The 19847-nt window shown below is 43.1% G+C and overlaps 1 protein-coding gene across 7 annotated transcripts in view; it reads right to left on the bottom strand.

The window, feature by feature from the left end:
- Nucleotides 1–19512, bottom strand: part of RAD51 (RAD51 recombinase) — a 45244-nt gene extending 25732 nt beyond the window's left edge. Inside the window, exons 1-2 of one of the 7 annotated variants that reach the window (XM_072625415.1) lie at nucleotides 19490–19512; nucleotides 1865–1960 (exon numbers count right to left, since the gene is read on the bottom strand). In XM_072625415.1, coding sequence (XP_072481516.1) covers nucleotides 1865–1951 — 87 coding nt within the window. In that variant the 5' untranslated portion in view covers nucleotides 1952–1960; nucleotides 19490–19512. Of the gene's footprint in view, nucleotides 1–1864; nucleotides 1961–5082; nucleotides 5265–8361; nucleotides 8425–10988; nucleotides 11094–11173; nucleotides 11307–18724; nucleotides 18942–19489 lie in introns of those variants that run through there. The other 6 variants (XM_072625410.1, XM_072625411.1, XM_072625409.1 and 3 more) reach the window with 6 other exon arrangements.
- Nucleotides 19513–19847: the final 335 nt, after the last annotated feature.

Genomic DNA, 19847 nt, shown 5'->3' with positions numbered 1-19847 from the left:
ACTTCTCTACTGAATTAATGTGGGGCTCCCTATCAACTCTATGATCAAATATTATTTTACCTTTAACTCATCTATTCTGCTTAAATTTCATAAGGTCCTTCATTATTAGTACAGTAATACAGGTAGGCTTTCATTGGTATCCAGTCTGGCACCTTCTCTACACTTTCGTCTCATTGCCCAGAGCACTGAGAAGTTAAATTTCCAGTATGAATCAGAGGCAGAACTAGGACCCATGTCTTTTGGTCTTCAAGGCCCTCTTTATCCACTATGCCACACCATCAGTACATTAAGAAAAACCAAACAACAAAAACCTGAGCACACCCCCCCATGCGTATACATTTATTTATATTTATAAATAAGTAAATACACATACATGGCAGCATGTGCTTTTTTTTCTTTTTTTTTCACTCATAGGGATCAAAAAGGTTTGGAGACCATTAATATAGATGGCAGTGACCAGGATGGTGAAGGGGGCTGGACAGCATGCTGATATGACGATCAGTTAAAGAAACTGGGGGTGTTTAGCCTAGAAATCAGGAAACATCATTTTGGGTGATCATGGGAAGGGGAAGGTACCTATGAAACCTGACAGGTGGCTTCCATTATCTGAAGGGGTGTCGCACAGAAGAGGCAATAGACTTGATCTATGTCTTGGACGGCAGAATTAGGATCAATGGACATTATGAAAAGACAAATTTCAGCTCAATTTAAGGAATATTTCCCCAGAAATTAGAGCTATTCAAAGTTAGAATGGAATGCTCCAGAAAGTTATGGATTGCCCCTCACTAGAGGCTTCAAGTACAGAGGGTGACCAGACTGTACAGGTCAGTCTAGATGGTCTCTGAGTCTGTGATTCTGGCATCATGCCTATTACATAAGGCTACAGGGATGATCTGTGCTTTATAGCAAAGAACTGTTGGTATACATAAAATATACAAACATCAGGTGCTAAAATATGAACTGGAAACCTGCATTTTTATAAGCATAATCACAATACACTCAGTTTTAAAATAGCATATATTAGGCAACTGATAGTGAATTCAAATTTTAGACATCAGAGATAGGCCTGCATCATCAAGAAAGGATAATTTTTAAAAACAAAACTATGGATTTGTGCCAATAACTTTTTCTTGCTTTTACCTGAAACAATGCTTTTTAATACTAAAGCCTAAAAGGGAAACGAAACTGGCAATTTCTAGTTTTTAAAACTTGCATACGAAGTGAAAAGGGACACTTTATGTAGAAAGGGAGCCTTCCCACCCAGCTTTCAAATTGTGCAAAACAGGGAATCCTCAGATAAGGAACAAGTATTGTGGCAGTTACACCTGAGCAACAAATTCCAGTGGCTCCCTCTTACTTCTAACATCAAACATAAATTCCTAGCTGACATTTACTTACACACACACACACACACACACGCACGCACGCACACACACACGCACGCACGCACCCACGCACGTGCCCATCTCTGTGTGCCTTTGCACCACCTACACCCTGTTCCTGGAATATAAGATCTTTAGCAATCTGGTCACCTAGCAACAGTAATGAGGACCTCTCTCCCCTTCTGGCTCTCAGGATTCTGCAGCTGATACTCACTGCTGCTCCAAAAAGGGATAAATGGTCACTGCCAGTCCAATGCAGGCTCTATTCCTCCAGGCTTGCCCAGGATATGGCCCTGCCCATTGAGCTCCCTCTTTAAGTCTTTATAGAAGACCATTCATCCCCTCTGTAGATCCTCAGAAACCCTAACCTGGGTCTGACCTGAGGTTGATAGCCAGCTGAACAGATAAAAGCAGATTTTCTCATCAGGTAAACATGATATAATCCAGAAATATAATTTCAGATTTAGATGTTGAATACATACCTCTAGTCGTGAAATGGGCTGTGGGCCAATGTTCTCTTCTTCCACTGAAGTGTCTGCACTAGCTTCAAATTGCATCTGCATGGCCATTGTTCGGTGCTGAGAAACATAAGTATGATGAGATTACAGACAACAAAGGAACATCACTTGCAATACCTTGATACCTACAAATGTACAAAGATTTTCTCAAAAGCCTTCCACTGACTGCCATTGTCCTCTGCCTCTTCCTCCTTCAGCTCAGCTCCTTCAAAAAGCAGTTTTTCTATTTCTCACAAAGAGGAGCCATAGTTTTCTGTGGCATTCAACACCACTAAAGACCACATCCTCCTGGGCACTACCTATGTCCTTAGCTTACAGGAAGGAAACAGCTTTCCTGAAAAGTTCTCACTAGGTTCCACCATCCAGACAAGTATCAGCTTATTTTTCTCCTTCCTTTCTCAGTCAAAGCAGTTTGCTTACTGCCTCCACTTTGTCTCTTCTCACCCTCCTTAACCTTCTACAACCTTGCCTCCACAACCTCATCACTCAACTGAAACTGCCCTCTCCAGAGTCATCAAGGTTAAATCAAATGGCCTTTTTAGAACCAGGAAGAGAGTTTATACCATAACTACAACATTGCAAAGAAAGACAATTTTGAAAGCCAAAAGACTTAAAAACTCTGATCAATGCAATGTTCAACCAAAATTCCAGAAGAGAGATGATGGATTTTAATGACATCTCCTAATCATACATTTTGTAACACTGCCTATATAAGGATCCCGTTTTGACTACGTATTTGCTATAAGAGAGGGAATTTATTTATTTGCTGGAAGTGAGGGGGGGTTGGAAAAGAATGGTGGTCTAACAATGATGCCAAAAGATAAGAAAAAGAAATGAAAGATAATTAATGAAATATTTACAAAATACAACAGAAGACAGTTTAGAAATGCAGACAAGAGGAGAAGTAATGGAATTAACATGTTAAATATATTATATACTATTTAAAAAACCAAGCTGTCCATAAGTAAGATTTGGTTTTATATGCAGTTCTTTTTTTCAGTTCTTTATATATAGAAATGGTCATATTTGTTGATGTTTATCACGTTCATAATAAAAAAAGAGAAAAAGCCAAGTAATCTTTTTTCGTCAATCTTCAGCCTTCTTGACATCTCTGAAGTATCTGACACTGCTAACCATTCACTTCTGCTGGATATTCTTTTTATTCTGGGTTTCATGATACTGCTCTTTTGGCTCCCTTCCTGCCAGTCTGAAAAACCCCTCTTAATCTCCTTTACTGGATCTCTTTTCTCTCTAGACTCTCACCTGGTATAATGTTAATGAGAGTCAAAGATCTTCCCCAACCATTAAAGGGCCTGCCCATTAAGGGAAGCTTGATTAAGGGGAGACTTTTTGCATAGGAAGGCCTGCACCTTTTGTTAATTCCTAATGAGGCCCTGGTTCTCAAGGGTTGTGATGCCCTCTGGCTCTGAAAAGTGTAGGTATACTCTAAAGTGAGGTTTTGTTTTGGGGCTTAGTTTTTGGAAGGTTTGTGTGTCAGATAAGACTCTAGGAAGCTGTTAAGGAGCCCCTCCTCCCGCCAGCTTTGAAAACCCAGATATCGGTGCTTGTCTCTCTGGTAACTGTATGTATTGCTTATGGTGAGACAGTTGGAAGCCTTGTCTGTTGATGTTTATTTCTGTTTGTATTTTCTCTGAAGGTCAGGGTGCTGACTTTTCCCCCTGAACTAAGTGAATGATATATGTGCTTGATTAAAGGAGATTGCTGACCCCTCAAAAGTTGCCTTCCTTTTAGAAAAGCAGATCTAAGAACCTGTACAGCAGGCCCTCCAGCATACACCAGGGTTCTGATGACCCCATCAGCTTCCATGGGCTCAACTAACATCTCTGTGCAGACAACTCCCAGGTCTGCACACTTTGTTGCTGTTCAGTGTCCAATTCTGACTCTAGTGACCCCAGGGACCATATCCCTCCAGTACTGTCCATGGGATTTTCTTGGCAAAGATTTGCCATTCTTTCTCCAGTGCATTAAAGCAAACAAGAGGTTAAGTGACTTGCCCAGGGCCACATAGCTAGCCAGTAAGTGTCTGAGGCCATATCTGAACTCAGGTCTTCCTGACTCCAAGCCTACTATTCTACCCACTGAGCAACCTAACTGCCCACAGTTCTACATATATTCAGTCCAAATATCTCTCCTGAGCTCCAGTTCCATATCACCAACTGCCTACTGGCAATTTGAACTAGATGTTCCACAGATATCTCAAACCCAACGTGTCTGAAATAGAACTCACTATTTTCCCCCCCAAACCTGAATTTCCTTATTACTAGCAGGGCACTGTTGGGGTTCAGGGGACCCTGAAATACCAACACTCTGGGTCCTGCTCAAATGAATTCGACTCAAGCCTTCTTAAAGCCAAACAAAACAAAGTTTATTAAAGATTCATCATACTGGGTTGACTCTTAAGGAGCCTAAGCATTTGTAACACTTGTATTCACAAGCAGGCCAGATAGAATCTCAGCTAGACAGAGTCTGAGCTGGATTGAATCTAAGTGCCTTTGTGGAGGCAAGATGGAACTTAAATACTGAAAAAGACTACAGGAGGGATCTGGGGGTGGTCTGGTATAGTCTAGGGTGATGGGAGGAGGGGTTTAGGGAGGGTCTTGAGGAGAAGTCCAAAGAGGACCTCAGTGGGACTGGGGTGACTGCTCAAGGGTTGGAAACAGCTGGAGGCAATCAGGAGATATCAGACAGTGGAGGGCCTGGGCCAGAAGCAGGTGGCCAGGTAGTGTGGGGTCTCAGGGATTGTCTTGATAGATCAAACCCAGGGAGGATGCTGATGGGAGTAGTCAGAAGCCTGAGGGTTTGATAAGATCAAGGGTGGGGAGTGCAACAGAGACCTGGCCACAGCAATAACGAAAAGCCCATGGGCTTCCAGAGACTGCCATATCAAATGGGAAGATTAGATCTGAGTAAGAAAGACCGGATCAAATGGGAAGACCCAAGGGGAGCTCAAGGAAGCCCCCAGAGTCTGAAGCCCATCAGCACCAGCACCATCCCATTAACCCAGGTTCACACCCTCAGCGTCACCCTCAATTCCTCAGCCTCCCTCACCCAGCACACTCAATAAGATTACAAACATCACTTCTACTTCTACAAGATTTCTCACATATATATCCTTTTTACTCACAGCCAGAACCCTCGGTCAGGCTCCTGTCACCTCTCACCTGTTTTCAGTGGCTTCTAAGGTCCCTTCCAGCTTTAAATATATGATCCTGTAATTCCTGCCATGGCCTCATCATCGGTCTTCTGGACATTTCCCACCACACAGATGCCAAACCGATTTTCCTAAAGTGTAGGACTGATCATATCACCCATCCAATCAATAAACTCCATGGGCTCTCTATTACTGACAGGATCAAATATAAAATCAGGAGCTTGGCATTTAGTAACAACAAATATTTACATAGCACTTAAAAGTTGGCAAAGCACTTGCTACATATATTATCTCATTTTAAACTCTTTATAACCTGGCCCAATCCTACCTTTCCAATTCTCTTCCGCATTATTCTCTGTTAGCCTTTCTGAGATTTCTCACAAGATGGCTCATTTCACCTCTTTAGTTCTGAGTCCTTTAATTGGCTGTTCCTCAGGAATTGCTTTCCCTTCTCACCACCACCACTTGGAAACAATACAAGACTTCCCTGGGATTTCCTTCAGCTCAAGGGTCATGCAGGAATGGAAAGTCTGTGTCTTGTATATACCATAAATATGTATAGACTGTCTTCTCCCTGGCTATGTAAGCTCCTAGAAAGCAAGAACTGTTTAATTTTTGTTTTGTTTCTCGAACACTTAGTACTTAATAGGCACATAACAGGTACTTAACAGAAGCTAATCAACTGACTGTCCAGCAGTCTCTTGTCTTTCCCCACCCAGCAGGCATAGATGCTCCCCAAAGTATTGTCCTCAGTCCTTTACTACTTCTACACTTTCTCCAATGGTGATCTTAGCAGCTCCCATGGCCTTAATTATCATTCCGAATCAGTATTAAGTCTTGTTCTTTCGCTAGAATTTTAGCTCCACATCTCCAACTGCTTCCAGGCCAACCTTCATCTTCAAGCTCAATAAATCCAATAAGTTCTATTTCCATAACATCTTACATTCTTCTCCTTTCCAGAAATTCTATCACCCTAATCCAGGCCTTTGCTACTTCCTACAGGAAGTCTCTCACTGGTGCTTTCCTCAAATGATTTAATATTTACTGATCTGTGCTAAGTGTGGCATCCTCCTGTGCTGTGGGCCTACCCCCATGAAAGCACCTTTAAGACAAGGGCTATTTTTTGTTTCATCTCTATATCCCCAAAGCCTAGACACAGTGCCTTACAATACAATACAAACTAGTTAAATGAATCATCTCTCACCTGAATACCCTCTTAAACCATACTCCCTTTCTCCCCTCTCCAATCTCACATTCTTTTATCAAAATAATCTTCCTTAGGAACAGATCTAATTATGCTGCATCCCTACTTAAAAAAAAAATCTTCAGAGATTCCCTACAATGTTTAATTTTACTGGATTGCCTGGAGGATAAAACATCCATTCCTGAACTTGACCTTCAAAGCTCTTCACAGCCTGGCTAAAATCTACCCTTCCAGACATTTGCGTTGCTCCTTTCCCTTCACTCTACATTCTAGTCACACTGGCCTTCCCCAGAACTGACACATCTTAGGATTTTGAGTATTTGCACAGGCTGCCCCATCCCTGGAAGTCTCTCTCCCTCCTGGGCTCAACTCAGCTGCTACTTCCATTGCTGCCACTATTCCCCTAGTTGAACATACTTTGACTCTTCAGATTTTCCTACAGCACTTATCTGGACCTCTCCGTTCTTCCATTAGAACCTATTTTTGTATTATATTTGGCTGAACACGTATTCTATCCCTCCAGGAGAGCAGGAACTGTGTTTTTTTAACCTAGTTTTATGACTTTCTACACAATTACATGCTGGTCTCCTGCTTAGATACTCATTTGCTTCTATTCAATTTAACCTATAAGAAAGGAAGTAACAATGTTCTCACTATCCTGGTGTAACCAATCAAATAGCATTTATTAGGCCCCTGCTATGTCCCAGGCACTGAGCTAGAAGAGTGGAAAAAAATACTGTATTTGGAGACTGATGATCTTACTTGAAATCCTAGTTCTACCAACTTAGTGTTCATAAGGCTTTGTGCAAGTTTCCTCTCTAGGCCTCAATTTCCTTATCTAGAAAATGAGGGGGTTGAACTGGACAACCTCCAAATTCTTTCCCAGTTCCAAATCTAAAATCCTGTGATTTGACCATATTACTTCCTGGTTAATAGCCTCCTCCTCGAGATCTTTAATAGATCCTTAGTGCTTCTGAGATAAATACAAAAATCTTAATAGAGTACTTAAAGTTCTCCACAATCTATCTTTTGATTCATTTCCTATTACTACCCTAACATCTCCTCCTGCCCCCTCTCTGTTTTACTCAAACAAGCCTGTTAGCTGGTTTCTGTCCAAGAAATTCCATCTCCCACCTCCATGGTTTTGCATGGATATTTCATACCTGCAATACCCTTCTTTCCAATTTTTTAGGATCGCTTGCATCCTTCAAGATTCATCTCTTATTTGGTACCTTTCCTGTTACTCCCCTTCTGCCACAATTCCCAACTTTTCCTCCTCCTGAAATTAGTTTGTGTTACTTAATACACATTTTTTTATTTGTTGATCTGTGTTCTATCTTCCCATCCCCACCAAAATGTAAGCTTCTTAACAGCAGGGGCTGTTTTTGTTTTTTGTATTCCTCAAATCCAGAAAGGGCAGTTAGTATCTTACCCAGAGTGGATTCTTAATAAATGTGGCCACTCAACCTTAAAGCCCCTCCAGTTGTATATCCAAAGAAGCTGCCTGGGAAAGTCAGCAATGGAAGAAAAATCACAGGGTGATAAAAGTACGCTTTCATGATAAGGAATATGCAGAAATCTTGTGAATTCACTGCCAAAGTGTGCAGCAAGTCCCTGCAGCAAAAGGATATGCTGCACATTTTGTTAAACATGTAAAGTGCTGTAAGTTTTATTCCATAGGGCAATTCATTTAATTGTTTTATGTTGTCTCAAATAATGTGCAGACCACAGTAGCTAACACCACCCACAACTACGCCACCACCATGACCCCGAACTCTAAAATTATTCAGATCATAAGCACTCATCCTCCCAGCTACATTGCTCCTTAAACTTACTCTCCATCCTCACTGTGAACTCCATGCCCACCCCAGTACGTCTGCTCTGACACTATGACTGACCAGTTCAGCATTCAAGTTCTGAATCCCTTGAATGCTCTTTCCTAGGTGCCCATGGTTGTGAGGCTTGACAAAACACAACCCTGGATCACTCCCACCATTTGTTTTCTCTGTACATGAATAAGTGTTGAATGCTGTCAAATAATTGTACCAAGTAAGTCAACTATTAATTATTGTTATCTAAACTCACCTTGCCTGTGATGTGCTTGTGCTTGGACCCCAGTTCCAAGATCACATTTCTCCCTAGCTTCAAAACACTGTCCCTGAGAGTTTTCTCCCCAGCCCAAGGACACTATGCCTAGAATAACTCACCAGTGGCCCCAGTATGACAAACTATCTTTCCCCATCACAAGCTGAGCTCTGAAGAAATTCTCTAGTAAAAAGAGGACTATTAGTAATCACAAAATTTTCATGTATCGATTTCCAGTTATCCTATTCCATCCAGAGGCCAAGTTATAGTCATCAACTCAAGGCTATCTTGCTACAGATGTAACAGACCAAAAATACGCCCCTGAGAAACCCCTTCACCTGGATGACACTGGTGACCATTAGCATATCTGCCAGATAATCCACTCCTTTTCCTAAATAAGTTTTAGCATCATTCCTGTTAAGTTGCAAGTTCCTTAAGAAGCTCTGCTAGTTACAATGCTTAAGTCCGTGAATTCGTTATAGATGACCCTGTCCAGTCTTTGCATGGGGGGGGGGGGGATGTGAGGGGGGGGGGTTTGAATCTCTCAAACTGAATCACCTTTACCATAATCCTTTACTCTTCCCAAGTTCTCTTTTTACTACACTTGCTATAATGGCTGTGCCAAAACTATTCTTCCCTCAACCTCCATATACTACTACCTCCTTCCTCTCTCCTCTCAGCACCTCAGGAAAGTACCTCACCTCTTTCCTGTGAATAAATTTTCTTTTCCTTCCTTATTTCCACACTTGGAAATCACTCTACATTATCCCTCTCTTTTTTTCTTTTTGCTCTAGTCTCCAAGAAAGAAGTGTACCCTCTTGCTAAAATCATCCCCATTACTTCTGTTTTTGCTCCATAAATTAACCCATTTATTGTTGGGCTATTGGGCTACAGATATTTGATAAGAAGATTTTAGTGGTCTTTCAATTCCTTCCGTGTTCTGATGGCAAATCTGACTGTGACTGCGGAGGTGGGCAGAGGTGGTATTGTATGTCCCGCACCACCAGCTACTGTTTCCATACAGGATTCACAATGCCAGATACCCACAGCCCATCTCTTCACAAAAGGAGCAGGTATACTTTGCATACTGGCTAATTTCAATGTTCTTCACCATTTTTTTGAGGGATATTTACCAACAATTCCAATCTTCTTGGTATGTTTGGCCATGTTGCCAGCTGTGGGGCTCGAGCTCAGAGACGCCATCCCCGACTTAATCACCCTCTAGCTCCTCTGAGACACTGCCCTTTTAATCATTCACTCATTTTCGAACACCATCAACCAGCACTTACTTAAATACCGAGCACTATGTGTCTCCTCATGTGTTATACGGTTCCCGATGCCTACAGATATGCCTAGGTGTCCCTTTCCAACAGTCCTTGCAAGCTATTATCTTCTGTTTCTTCTCCCTTTCACAAATTCCTGTAAATCATTTCCAGCCCTTAATATTAAGGACCAAACTATTAAAAAAATTAGAAGAGAAGTAAATCATATACTTCTCACAGGTATGGGCAGGCAATGTATTCTTAACCAAATTGATTGAAGCAACTACAAAAGATAAAATAGAAAACTGATTACATGAAACGGAAAAGTTTCTGTACCTACAAAACTAATGCACCTAGAATAAGAAGGGAAGAGGCCAAATGGGAAAAAAACCCTCTATCAAATTTCTCTGATAAGGGCTTGGTATCCAGAACATATAAACAAATAACAGATAGAGATAAACAGATAAATGACCAACAGACACAGGACCCCAGTAGGTAAGCAGTCCAGGCACATGAACAAACAGTTCTCTAAAGAACTACAAACCAGGAAAAAGTGCTCCAAACCACTAATAATAAGAGAGATGTAAATCAAAACAACCCTGAGGTTTCACCTCACACGTAGTAAAACTGGCAAAGGTGACAGCCCTGCTGGAGGGGCTGTCAGAAGGCGGGCATCCTAGTGTAACTGCTGGGGAAGCTGTCAATCAGCACAACCATTCTGGAAATAATGTGCTTTTATGCAAACAAAGTGACTCATGTTAAAAGTGACCTTTTAACCTAGAGGTTCTACCATTAGGCTTGTTACCTCACGCCAAGAAGGATAGATACGAAAGCTCCATGTACAACAAAATATCCATGGCAACGCTTTTTATGAGAGCAAAGACTGGAAACGCAGCAGTGAGCGGTAGGCTGGGGAAATGGCTGAAGAGTTTGGGTACATGAACGTGATAGAACGTCACTAGGCTATAAAGAAGCGAGGAGAAGCACCGACACAAGCACCGATGCACGCCCCTCCCATCTCCACAGCCCCTCGGGCGCGCGGGGACTCCCACGAAAGGCGGGCTGGGAGGCTCCCGCGGGAGAAAAGGCCAAAATCCCACAGAAATCCGTCCGGATAAGTCAGGCAGCGGGGCTGGTTAGACCCGGCCTGGGTGGAAGGTCTGAAGGTTACAGGCTTTACAGGGAAAGGCATCCATCCGCAGAAGGGGAACGGACGGAAGCACCGCCCGCGACCCCCGAGGGGCAAAGGCCCGGAGGGCGGACCGAAGGGAGCGCTTCTGCTTCGCGGCGGGAGTGAACAGAGCAACCAAAGGCTACAACGACAACAAACGGACAGAGGCCCCGGATCGGGGGCGGAAGGCTCACCCCAGCCCCGGGCCTCAGTTTCCTCGTCCGGACCGGAGGCCTCCTCGGCTCTCTTTCCGCTTTCGAGGCGGGAGGCCTCGGGGTCCGGGTACCACAGCCGCGGGCTGGAGTCGGGGGTGGGAGCCTCCGGAAGGACAGGCCGCTCGTTCCGGGGGTCCCGGGGAGGGGGCGCCTCACTCACTCACCGCGACCACCGTCCGCGAGCTCCGGTTCCGGTCCCGCGCGATCCCGCCCCCGGCGCGCGCTCTGCCTCTCACTTCGACGGCGCCCTTCGCGTTTGGAAATCCCGCTAAACTCAGGTTACGTCGGGGTCACGCACGCGCCGCACGGCCCCGCCCCGTAGCGCCCTGCCGTTCCCGCCCTCCCACAATCTCCTGCGACTGACGCTTCCGTGGCCCATGGTGTTTTTTAAACTAAAGAAATTAAACCCCAACCGTCCACTGGCTCCGCCGCTGCGGCAGAGACCCGAAGCAAAAGTCAGGGCGGGGTAGGAGGGATGAGGGGGCGGGGAATGCCACCCACTTCCGCGTGCCCCTCCCAGCGCGGACGACTACAACTCCCAGCAACTCAGTAGTGCGTGCGGCGAGGCCTGCAGCTCCCAGCCTGCAACTGGTTCCCTCTGGGACTACAACTCCCAGAATGCATTGCCACAGGCGGCCCTTTTAAAGGCTTGAGCCCCCAACCTCCCCACACCCTATGGGGACTGGGCCCAGCGAATCAATACTTGGCTCCTTGATGGTGCCCACGTTTCCAACAGAGACGGGTCCACAACTAGGGTTAGCAACTGCTCGCGAATTGGGGGAAGGGGGAGGTGGTGCTAAGGCTGTAAATTGTAAATCTGGGGATGTCAGAGGAGGGCCGGGCTTGGGGGACAGGCCACAGGTTAGAATGACGTGGAGGCTGAGATGCACGTGGCGGGCCTGGCGCCCGGGGGTCCCCGAAGTCCTGGTGCGTGTCAGGGGCGGGGGTGTCTTCTTTTGGTCTCCACAGCTCGCAGTCGTCTTCAGAGACGTGAGAGTTGGACCCCAAGGAGCTGATGACCTCCCCAGAAGCTGGGGACCCCCAGCCCAGGGGCACGGGATCCCCCCACTCTCCTGGCCGTCACCCCGACTCCTTGGCCTCCGTGCCTCAAGCCTCTGCGCTCTCAAAACCATGGAAAGACCCAAGGGATCCAAGCCAAGGAGGGGTCCCTCTTTCCTCCCCAGAGCTCTGGTGGCTGCCTCTTTTAGGACGAGATACGTCCTGGACTCTCAAAGTGGACTCTCTGTCTTCAGTCCACTTCTGTCTCAACCTTTGCCCAGGTGTATGGAAGCACACCTTCATACGCACGGCTCTGCACAGCTCTTACAGTGATTCATTTCCCCCCTGGCTGATGTCCCGACTTCATCCTGGCCTCCAATAACTCCTCTTTGTGAGAGATGGCATGAACTCTGAAACTCCCACCTTCCTCAGTTCTCAGGAGTCCAGTCACACTCAGCACCCCCTGGCCTGGGAACCCCTCCTCCTGCTGATTAGACTCGGTGGAAAGCTCCTCCCAGCTAGCCCTGAGCAGTGTCTTCTGTATTTCCCACTTGGCTGACCAAAGGAGAAGATCTGTGTCCTTCCCCCACTCCATAAGCTACAGCACCTCATGATTTCTAAGATCAAACTGACTAAGGACTTGGGAGCTTTCAGTCAGATTTGCCACTGTCTCTCCTATTAGAATGTGAGTTCCTGGACAGCAGACACTGACTGTCTTGCTTTAGCAGATAACAAGTCTTCAAAGCTTTATTCATACATCAAAAATCCTGTATTTGGCATTTTTAAATACCTTCACCCTCAACCCATCTTTCCAGCCTTTTTATGCATTACCACCAAGCACACTATTTTGTCCAGTCTAACTAGCCTATTCATACAGCACTGTGGCTTCCATCTTCTTGTTTATGCATGGGTTGAAGGCATACGCTCTCCACCTCTGCCTCTTAGAACCCATCTTCTACTTGAGACTTTATCTTATTCTGCTCCCCTTCCACAAATTATCTTGTATTTTCTATACATGCAAAATGCCTCTTTTCAGACAGTTTGTAAACTGCTCAAGAACAGAATGGCCAGGGTCACCCATCGCATCCTGGGCCTTCTCTAGTAGTCTTGATGAATGTCTGGCCACTGGACTCAGATGACTCTGGAGAAGAAAGTGAGGCTGGTGACGTTGCATAGTCCTCCCTCAAATCCCAGTCAGCTGCAAGTCACGTCATCATTTCTCTGATGTCATGGTCCTCTTCGAGAGCGAGGACAAACACATCACCTCCTATGGGTTCAGATGTCACCTCTAGACAGACAGCTCTCAAATCTGTCTAGCCCAAGTCTCTCCTGATTCACAGTCTCACAGGGCCAGCTACAACACTGCCAACTGGATATCTGTTAGGAATCTCAGACTCAACAATGTCCACAATAGAATTCATTATCTTTCCATTTGAACCTACTCATATTCTGAAATCCCTTCTGTTGAGGGCAACACCCTTCTTCCTATCAAACAAAACTTTATTCTAAACCTTTCCTTCTTCATTCACCCCTCCCATGCAATGAGTTGCCAAGTATTGTCCATTCTGCCCATATAATATGTACTTTCTACTTACAAGGCCAGCACCCTACCTTAGGCCCTCATTACCTTCCATGTTGACTATGATAACAGCCTTTTAACTATTCTCCCAGCCTCAAGTCCCTACATAGATGCCAAAGACATAACCTTAAAATTAGAGGTCTGATCCTGTCATTTCCTGGTTCCAAATACTCCAGTGGTTCCCTTTTTTGAGATAAAATAAAAACCTGCCTGTTTGACTTTTAAAGCCCTTCATGATCTAGCTCCAGACCTTTCCAACATCATGTGCACATTACTGCTTTTCGTACACTAAGTTGAATGAGTGCGTCAATGAAACATAATTTGGTAGGTGCTTACTATGTGCCTAACATTTTACTAAACTCAGGAGATATACATAAAAAGTAACCGACTGGCCAGTTTGCTGTTCCCTGAATGTGACACTACATTCTCTTCTTCCATTCCTTTGCACAGGCTGTTCCCCATGCCTGGAATGCCCTCCTTCCTTACCTCCACTTCTTAGAATCCCAAGCTTCCTTCAAAGTTCACACCAATTACTCTTAGCTATATGGATTGGTCCAGCCATTTCAGAAAACAGATTGGAACTGTGCTGAAATAGTCACTAAATTATACATACCCTTTAATTCAGGGATAACACTACTAGAATCTATATCCTAAAGATATCAAAGAAAGAGAAAAAAATAGTTAGTTCAAAAAATATTTATAACAGCTCTTTTTGTTATATCAAACAGCTGGAAACTAAAGGTATGCCCATCAGCTGGAGCATGGTTGAACAAATTTTGATGTGTGAATATAACAGAATATTATCTTGTTAAAAGAAATGACAAAAGAGATGGTTTTAGAAAAACCTAAGATTTGTGTGAATTGATACAGAGTAAAGTGAGAGGAATCAGGAGAACAATTTATACAGTAGCAGTATTGAAAAGATTTTGAAAGACTTAAGAACTCTGATCAAAGAAATTACCAACCATAATTCCAGAGGACTGAAGATGAACCTTATTACCTTCTTCCTGAGAAGAAGATGATGACTGACCTCAAGGTGTGGAATGAGATATACATTTTCTGATTTGGGGGATTTCTTCTGCTTGACTTAAACATATTTACTACAAGAGTTTTCTTTTTCTTTTTAACTTGTGAGGGAGAAAGTGGAAGAGAGGGAATATAGCAATAGGGTTGCTTTAAGAAAAAGAGAGGCATTGGAGCACTTTTTAAATTCATGGAAGAGAACGAAAAGCAGACCAAGGGAAATACAGATAGGTAGGGCAGTTTTGAAAGTTACATGTTCAATTTGTCATACTTGGGAAGAAAAGCACCTATACGTTGTGTAGATTTGTATGGCTTCATGCTTTTTCCTGCTCTATAATGCATGTGGAAATGTTTGGTTTGTTGGCTTCAGAATAACAAATAAACATATATGTAATTGTGGGTATGTCATTTAATTTGTCTGCCTCAGTTTCCTCATCTGTAAAATGAGTAATATAATACTAACATTTAACTCTCAGGGTTGTAAGGAAGATAAAAGGAAATAATATTCATAAAGCTCTTTGCAAACCTTAAAGCACTGTATAAGAGTTAGCTATTATTATATCTATGATAAGAGTTTTATATAAAAGCTATATAGACAACTAACAGAAATATATGACAAAAAGCTATTCTCTGATAAAGAAATGCTAAAGAATATGAAGTTACCCCCCAAAAGAATTAACAACCAGATACATCCAGATATTAGCAACTATATGAAAGAATGCTATAAACCACTAATAATAATGGCAATTATAATTACTAATAATTACAGTAACCACTAATAATAATAGTAATCGTGACCAATAACTTTACATAGTTTTGCAAATCAAAACAAGTCTGAGGCTTCACCTCTCACCTAGCAAATTAGCAAAAATAACATGAGAAGGAAATAATCAACGTCAGAGGGGTGTTGGTGGTAGGTGGAGTTATGAAGTGATGCCACCTTCTGAGAAGCAATTTGGAATTGTGCAAATAAAATGACTTCAATGTCCTTGGAACCAGAGAGCCCACTGCTACAGATATTCCCCAAAGAAGACCTTGGCAAAGGCAAAGTTCCCATGTACATGAAAATATTTACAGCAGTACTTTTTATGATAGCAAAGAACTGGAAACTAAGGTGATGTCCATTACTCTGGGGAATGGCTAAACAAATTATGATACATGAATATAAAGGGATCTTACTTTTGAATAAGAAACAGCAAGAGAGAGGAATGTAGAAAAGCATGGAAAGAATTATGTGAACTGATGTAATGTGAATGAAAGCCAGAAAAGCAATATATTTATCTACAACAATGTAAATAGAAAGAACGGTAAAAACTGAATGTTGTAAAATTATAGAGACCAACCTTGGCCCCAAAGTAGAGATATGAGTGGATCACTTCCCCTGTCCTTCTTTTGCAGAAGTCAGAGTCTATGTCTATGGAGCATTGCATATAATTTCGGATTTATTTCAATGTTTTGAATGGTTTTATAAAATCTTTTTCTTTCCTTTTTGTCATTTTTTTTGTCACAAGAAATGTTCTCTGGGGGCAGGGGAAGGGCAATGTAAAAACAAAAGATATAAATACAAAACTATTTTAAAATGAGTAAAAGGTTACCTTGGTGGGGGGTGGGACTAGTTCATTAGAGATATCAAGGGGTTTTGAGAAGTAGAAAAGGAGAGAAGAGGGAGCTCGTGACCAATAACTGCATTTTTTCATAAAGTATGAAGTGAGGTTTCCTGCTAAGAAAAAGGGAGGAAAGCAGTATGAGAAGCTGGAGGAGTGGAAAGTAGGTTTAGGACAGACTTTGATAGGAATGTAATGAAGAGCCAATTAGGATATCCTTTGGTTATCTTTTGTTTCACCTGTTCCCAGAATTCTAATAGGCCTTATGGCCTTTCTCTGAAACTGTGGTCCTACTCGCTGTGGAGCTCTTCAACTATGTTTATATCCTAAGTATTCCTAGATCTATGAAATTTTTCATTTTTGGGATTTTCTATTTATTCGTATTTTTAGCTTTATGTTTTCAATTAGAATTTTTTATTTTGGTCAGGGTCAGGTTCCAACTCTCCTGCACACTTGGATGGGATGGTAGACCCTTGTTTGGTCCCAATCTGTATTGTTTGGACTTCTGCTGGTAACCCTCCCTCCAACTGATAACTGTTACGTACAGTTATCCCCACAACATTGTGGGGCAAGGGATATGGAGCCTCTCCCTTCCCCCAACCTCCCCACCTTGATCTGGAAAATCTGCATGAATTTTTTTTTGGCTCTCCCTTCGTATCAGAGAAGTCTGAATTATTATGGTATTAAAAGATAGAATATGTTGATATTATACAATACTATACATACATTTTATGCATTTCTGAGTTTTTGAACTTTCTGTGTTGTCTACTGCCCTTTTTGTATCATCTGCAGCTTCTGCAAAACTCCCCCAAAATTCCCATTTAATTTCTTATGCTGACCTATGATATAGCAAAATCATGATGAGAAAACTCTCAGTGTGGAAGGGATAACTGTACAAAGTACTGGCAGGTCTCAGTCTTCCCTATATCTTCTGAGTACAGAGTCCTGCAAGGTCATCAGGGGAAGCTCATGTCAGTTTCAAATTTTCAGAGACCCTAAAGTGTGTGGATTGATCACTGACCCCTTGATATAGGAGCTGTCAGTCCCCCACAAATGAAAACCTAGAACGCTTTAGGCATCTATCTACCCTCCTGTGAGCATTGGGGGTGTGCTTGACTATCCTGAAGCTTCCTGGCTGGAGCACTCCTGTCTAAGCGGGAAAGTCTCTGAAAGCTGTGCTTGCCTTGCTTAGCTCCTCTGGCCTCAGTGCCTATGGTCTTCTGGGTATTCTTTTTTTGCCACCCAAGGCTGGATGAAGGAACTTACTTGATTTTTCTGTTTCTTAATCATAATTTGGCTTGGTGCTTTTGTTTTATCTTTTCTGGAGTACATATGAGGGAACTGGGCTGCTCTGCCACCTTGACTGGAAGTCTACTTATTTCAGTGAAACTGGACTGCTCTCCAATGACAATCCCTGTGCCTTTGATCAATGGCCCTCAGCATCTGGAATGCATCTCCTTCTCCCCATTCTCCACCTGTTGCAATATCTCACCACCCCTCAGTAATCTCTCCATCCTTGGACCGTTTGCTTCACACTTCTATTATGCACTTATATTTCCAGTTTGTATTGTAGTCATCTGAACATTGGTCTTGTTTTCCTAACTAGATTATAACCCTAAGGGCAAGGGCTTTTTTTTCATCTTTGTATACCTGCCATTGTTTAGCCCCAAAGCAGAAAGGAGGGAGGGAATAAGCAATTATATATCACCTGCTATGCTCCAGACACTGTACTAAGAGTGTTTTACAATGATCTTCACAACAACCCTGCAAGAAAGGTGTTGTTATTATCCCCATTTTACAGTCGAGGAGACTGAGGCAAACAGAGAGTAAGAGTCTTGCCCAGGGTCACATGGTGTCTGAAACTGAATTCATGCCCAGGGTTCCCTTGACTGTGCCACAGTCACTCAGTTACCACTGGTTGAATTGAACTTATCCTCAGATAAGTCAAACTTCAGGGTGTCAATGAGACATCCAATTCAAAATGTCCGTTACGCAATTGATAAAGTAGCTCAGGAAAGAGGCTGGTATTGGAGTTATCTGAGTTATCTGAACAGTGATGGTAATTAAATCCATGGGAATTGATGAGGTTTCCAAGAGGAAGAGTCTAGAGGAAGAACCTAGTTGGGGAACATGTGGTCAGTCAGTCAACACACATTTATTAAAGACCTACTATGTGCGCAACATTCCTCTAAGCGCTGCAGATCCAAAGAAAAGCAAAAACCAACCAGACAAACAAAATCAATCCCTGCTCTCGAGGCATACATAATATGGGTGATGAACCAGCAAAGGAGACAAATGACAGCAATCAGACAGGTAGGAGAACAAGGTGGTGCCATGGAAGGACAGCGTATCTAGCAGGAGAGGGTGGTCAGTAATGATGAATGCAGCATAGAGATTGAGAAGGATTAGAACTGAGAAATGACCAGATTCAACAATTAAGGAATCATTAGTAACTTTGGAGAGAGTAGATTCAGTGGAGTGGCAGGTTAGAAACACTATAAGAAACTTACATGTTCCCTTACTTTGGAAGCTCTTTACCAGCACGTGATCCTTGAACAAGTTCCTCACCTTCTGGTGGAACTTTTTCTGAAGCAAGTGAAATGTACAAAAACTTGAAATAGACGTAAGAGAAGAAACAAAAGGCGTCAGAGAAATTGTAAAAAGAAGAGATCTATTCTTAGTTTATAGTCAGGGACAGTTGGAACTGACAGTAACAGTTAGAATGTTCCACTGAGATTGGGTCTAACTGCTTTTAAACCCTTCCAAGACCTGAAAGGCTAAGCACCACATAGAAGGCTCATCCTTTCACCCAAAAGGCTGTCCTGCAGGGAAGCAGTGTGGTGGGGTAGTTAAAAAGTCAAGACCCCTTAAGGTCTTCTTTCACGTCGGGCAAGTCACTTTCCATCTGTTATAAATATCCTGCCAGTGCTGAGAAAATGGAGATCAGTCCTAGAGCATTTGAAAAGTCTTGAAAGCAAAGCACAGAAAAGCATAAAGATGGCTTCTTGGATGCCAGACAGGCTGCTCAGCTCTCACATATCCCAGCAAAACCGTGAAGTTTGCACTGTGTGGAATCCAGGTCAATAAATCAAATGAAAAATTCAAGTAACTACTTCTACCCCGGAACTACATAAGAGATCAGCCAGAAGTAGGAGGACGATAGAAATGGAGTCTGCCAGCAAAGCCAGTGGCAGCCCAGGACAGCCTCTCATTTCTCTCTCGCTTCAATTTCTGACCCTCCAGACTTTACTATTATATTTCAGGGACCTTCTCACCTTGGGTTCCTTCCACCCTTGTGGCCTTCTTAACCTGGAAGATCCCGTTCCCTCTCAGAACTCCTCCCCAGGCCAACCATGCCTTCATTCCCCTTCTGGTTCTGTTTCTTTAGACTTTGCCACCGTGCCTCTAAGAAGGTATCTCTCCCACTTTCCCATCCCGTGCTTTTCAGTTCCCTTTTATGTGCTGTCTTCCTTCATTATAATGAAAGTCTCTAGAGGGCGAAGACTCTTCTTTTTGCTTGTTTTTATCCCTCACTCCTGGCAAAAGTGCATAGTAGGCACTTAGTAAAGCTTGATGACTTAACACTAAAGACTGGACAGAGATATGTACAGCTTGCAAGGCTCTGTGTTCAGA

This window comes from Notamacropus eugenii, chromosome 7, assembly GCF_028372415.1.
Source record: "Notamacropus eugenii isolate mMacEug1 chromosome 7, mMacEug1.pri_v2, whole genome shotgun sequence".
Classification (NCBI taxonomy): Eukaryota; Metazoa; Chordata; class Mammalia; order Diprotodontia; family Macropodidae; genus Notamacropus; species Notamacropus eugenii.
The sequence above is the reverse complement of the archived record's forward strand: the minus strand, read 5'-3'. Positions and strand labels throughout refer to the sequence as shown.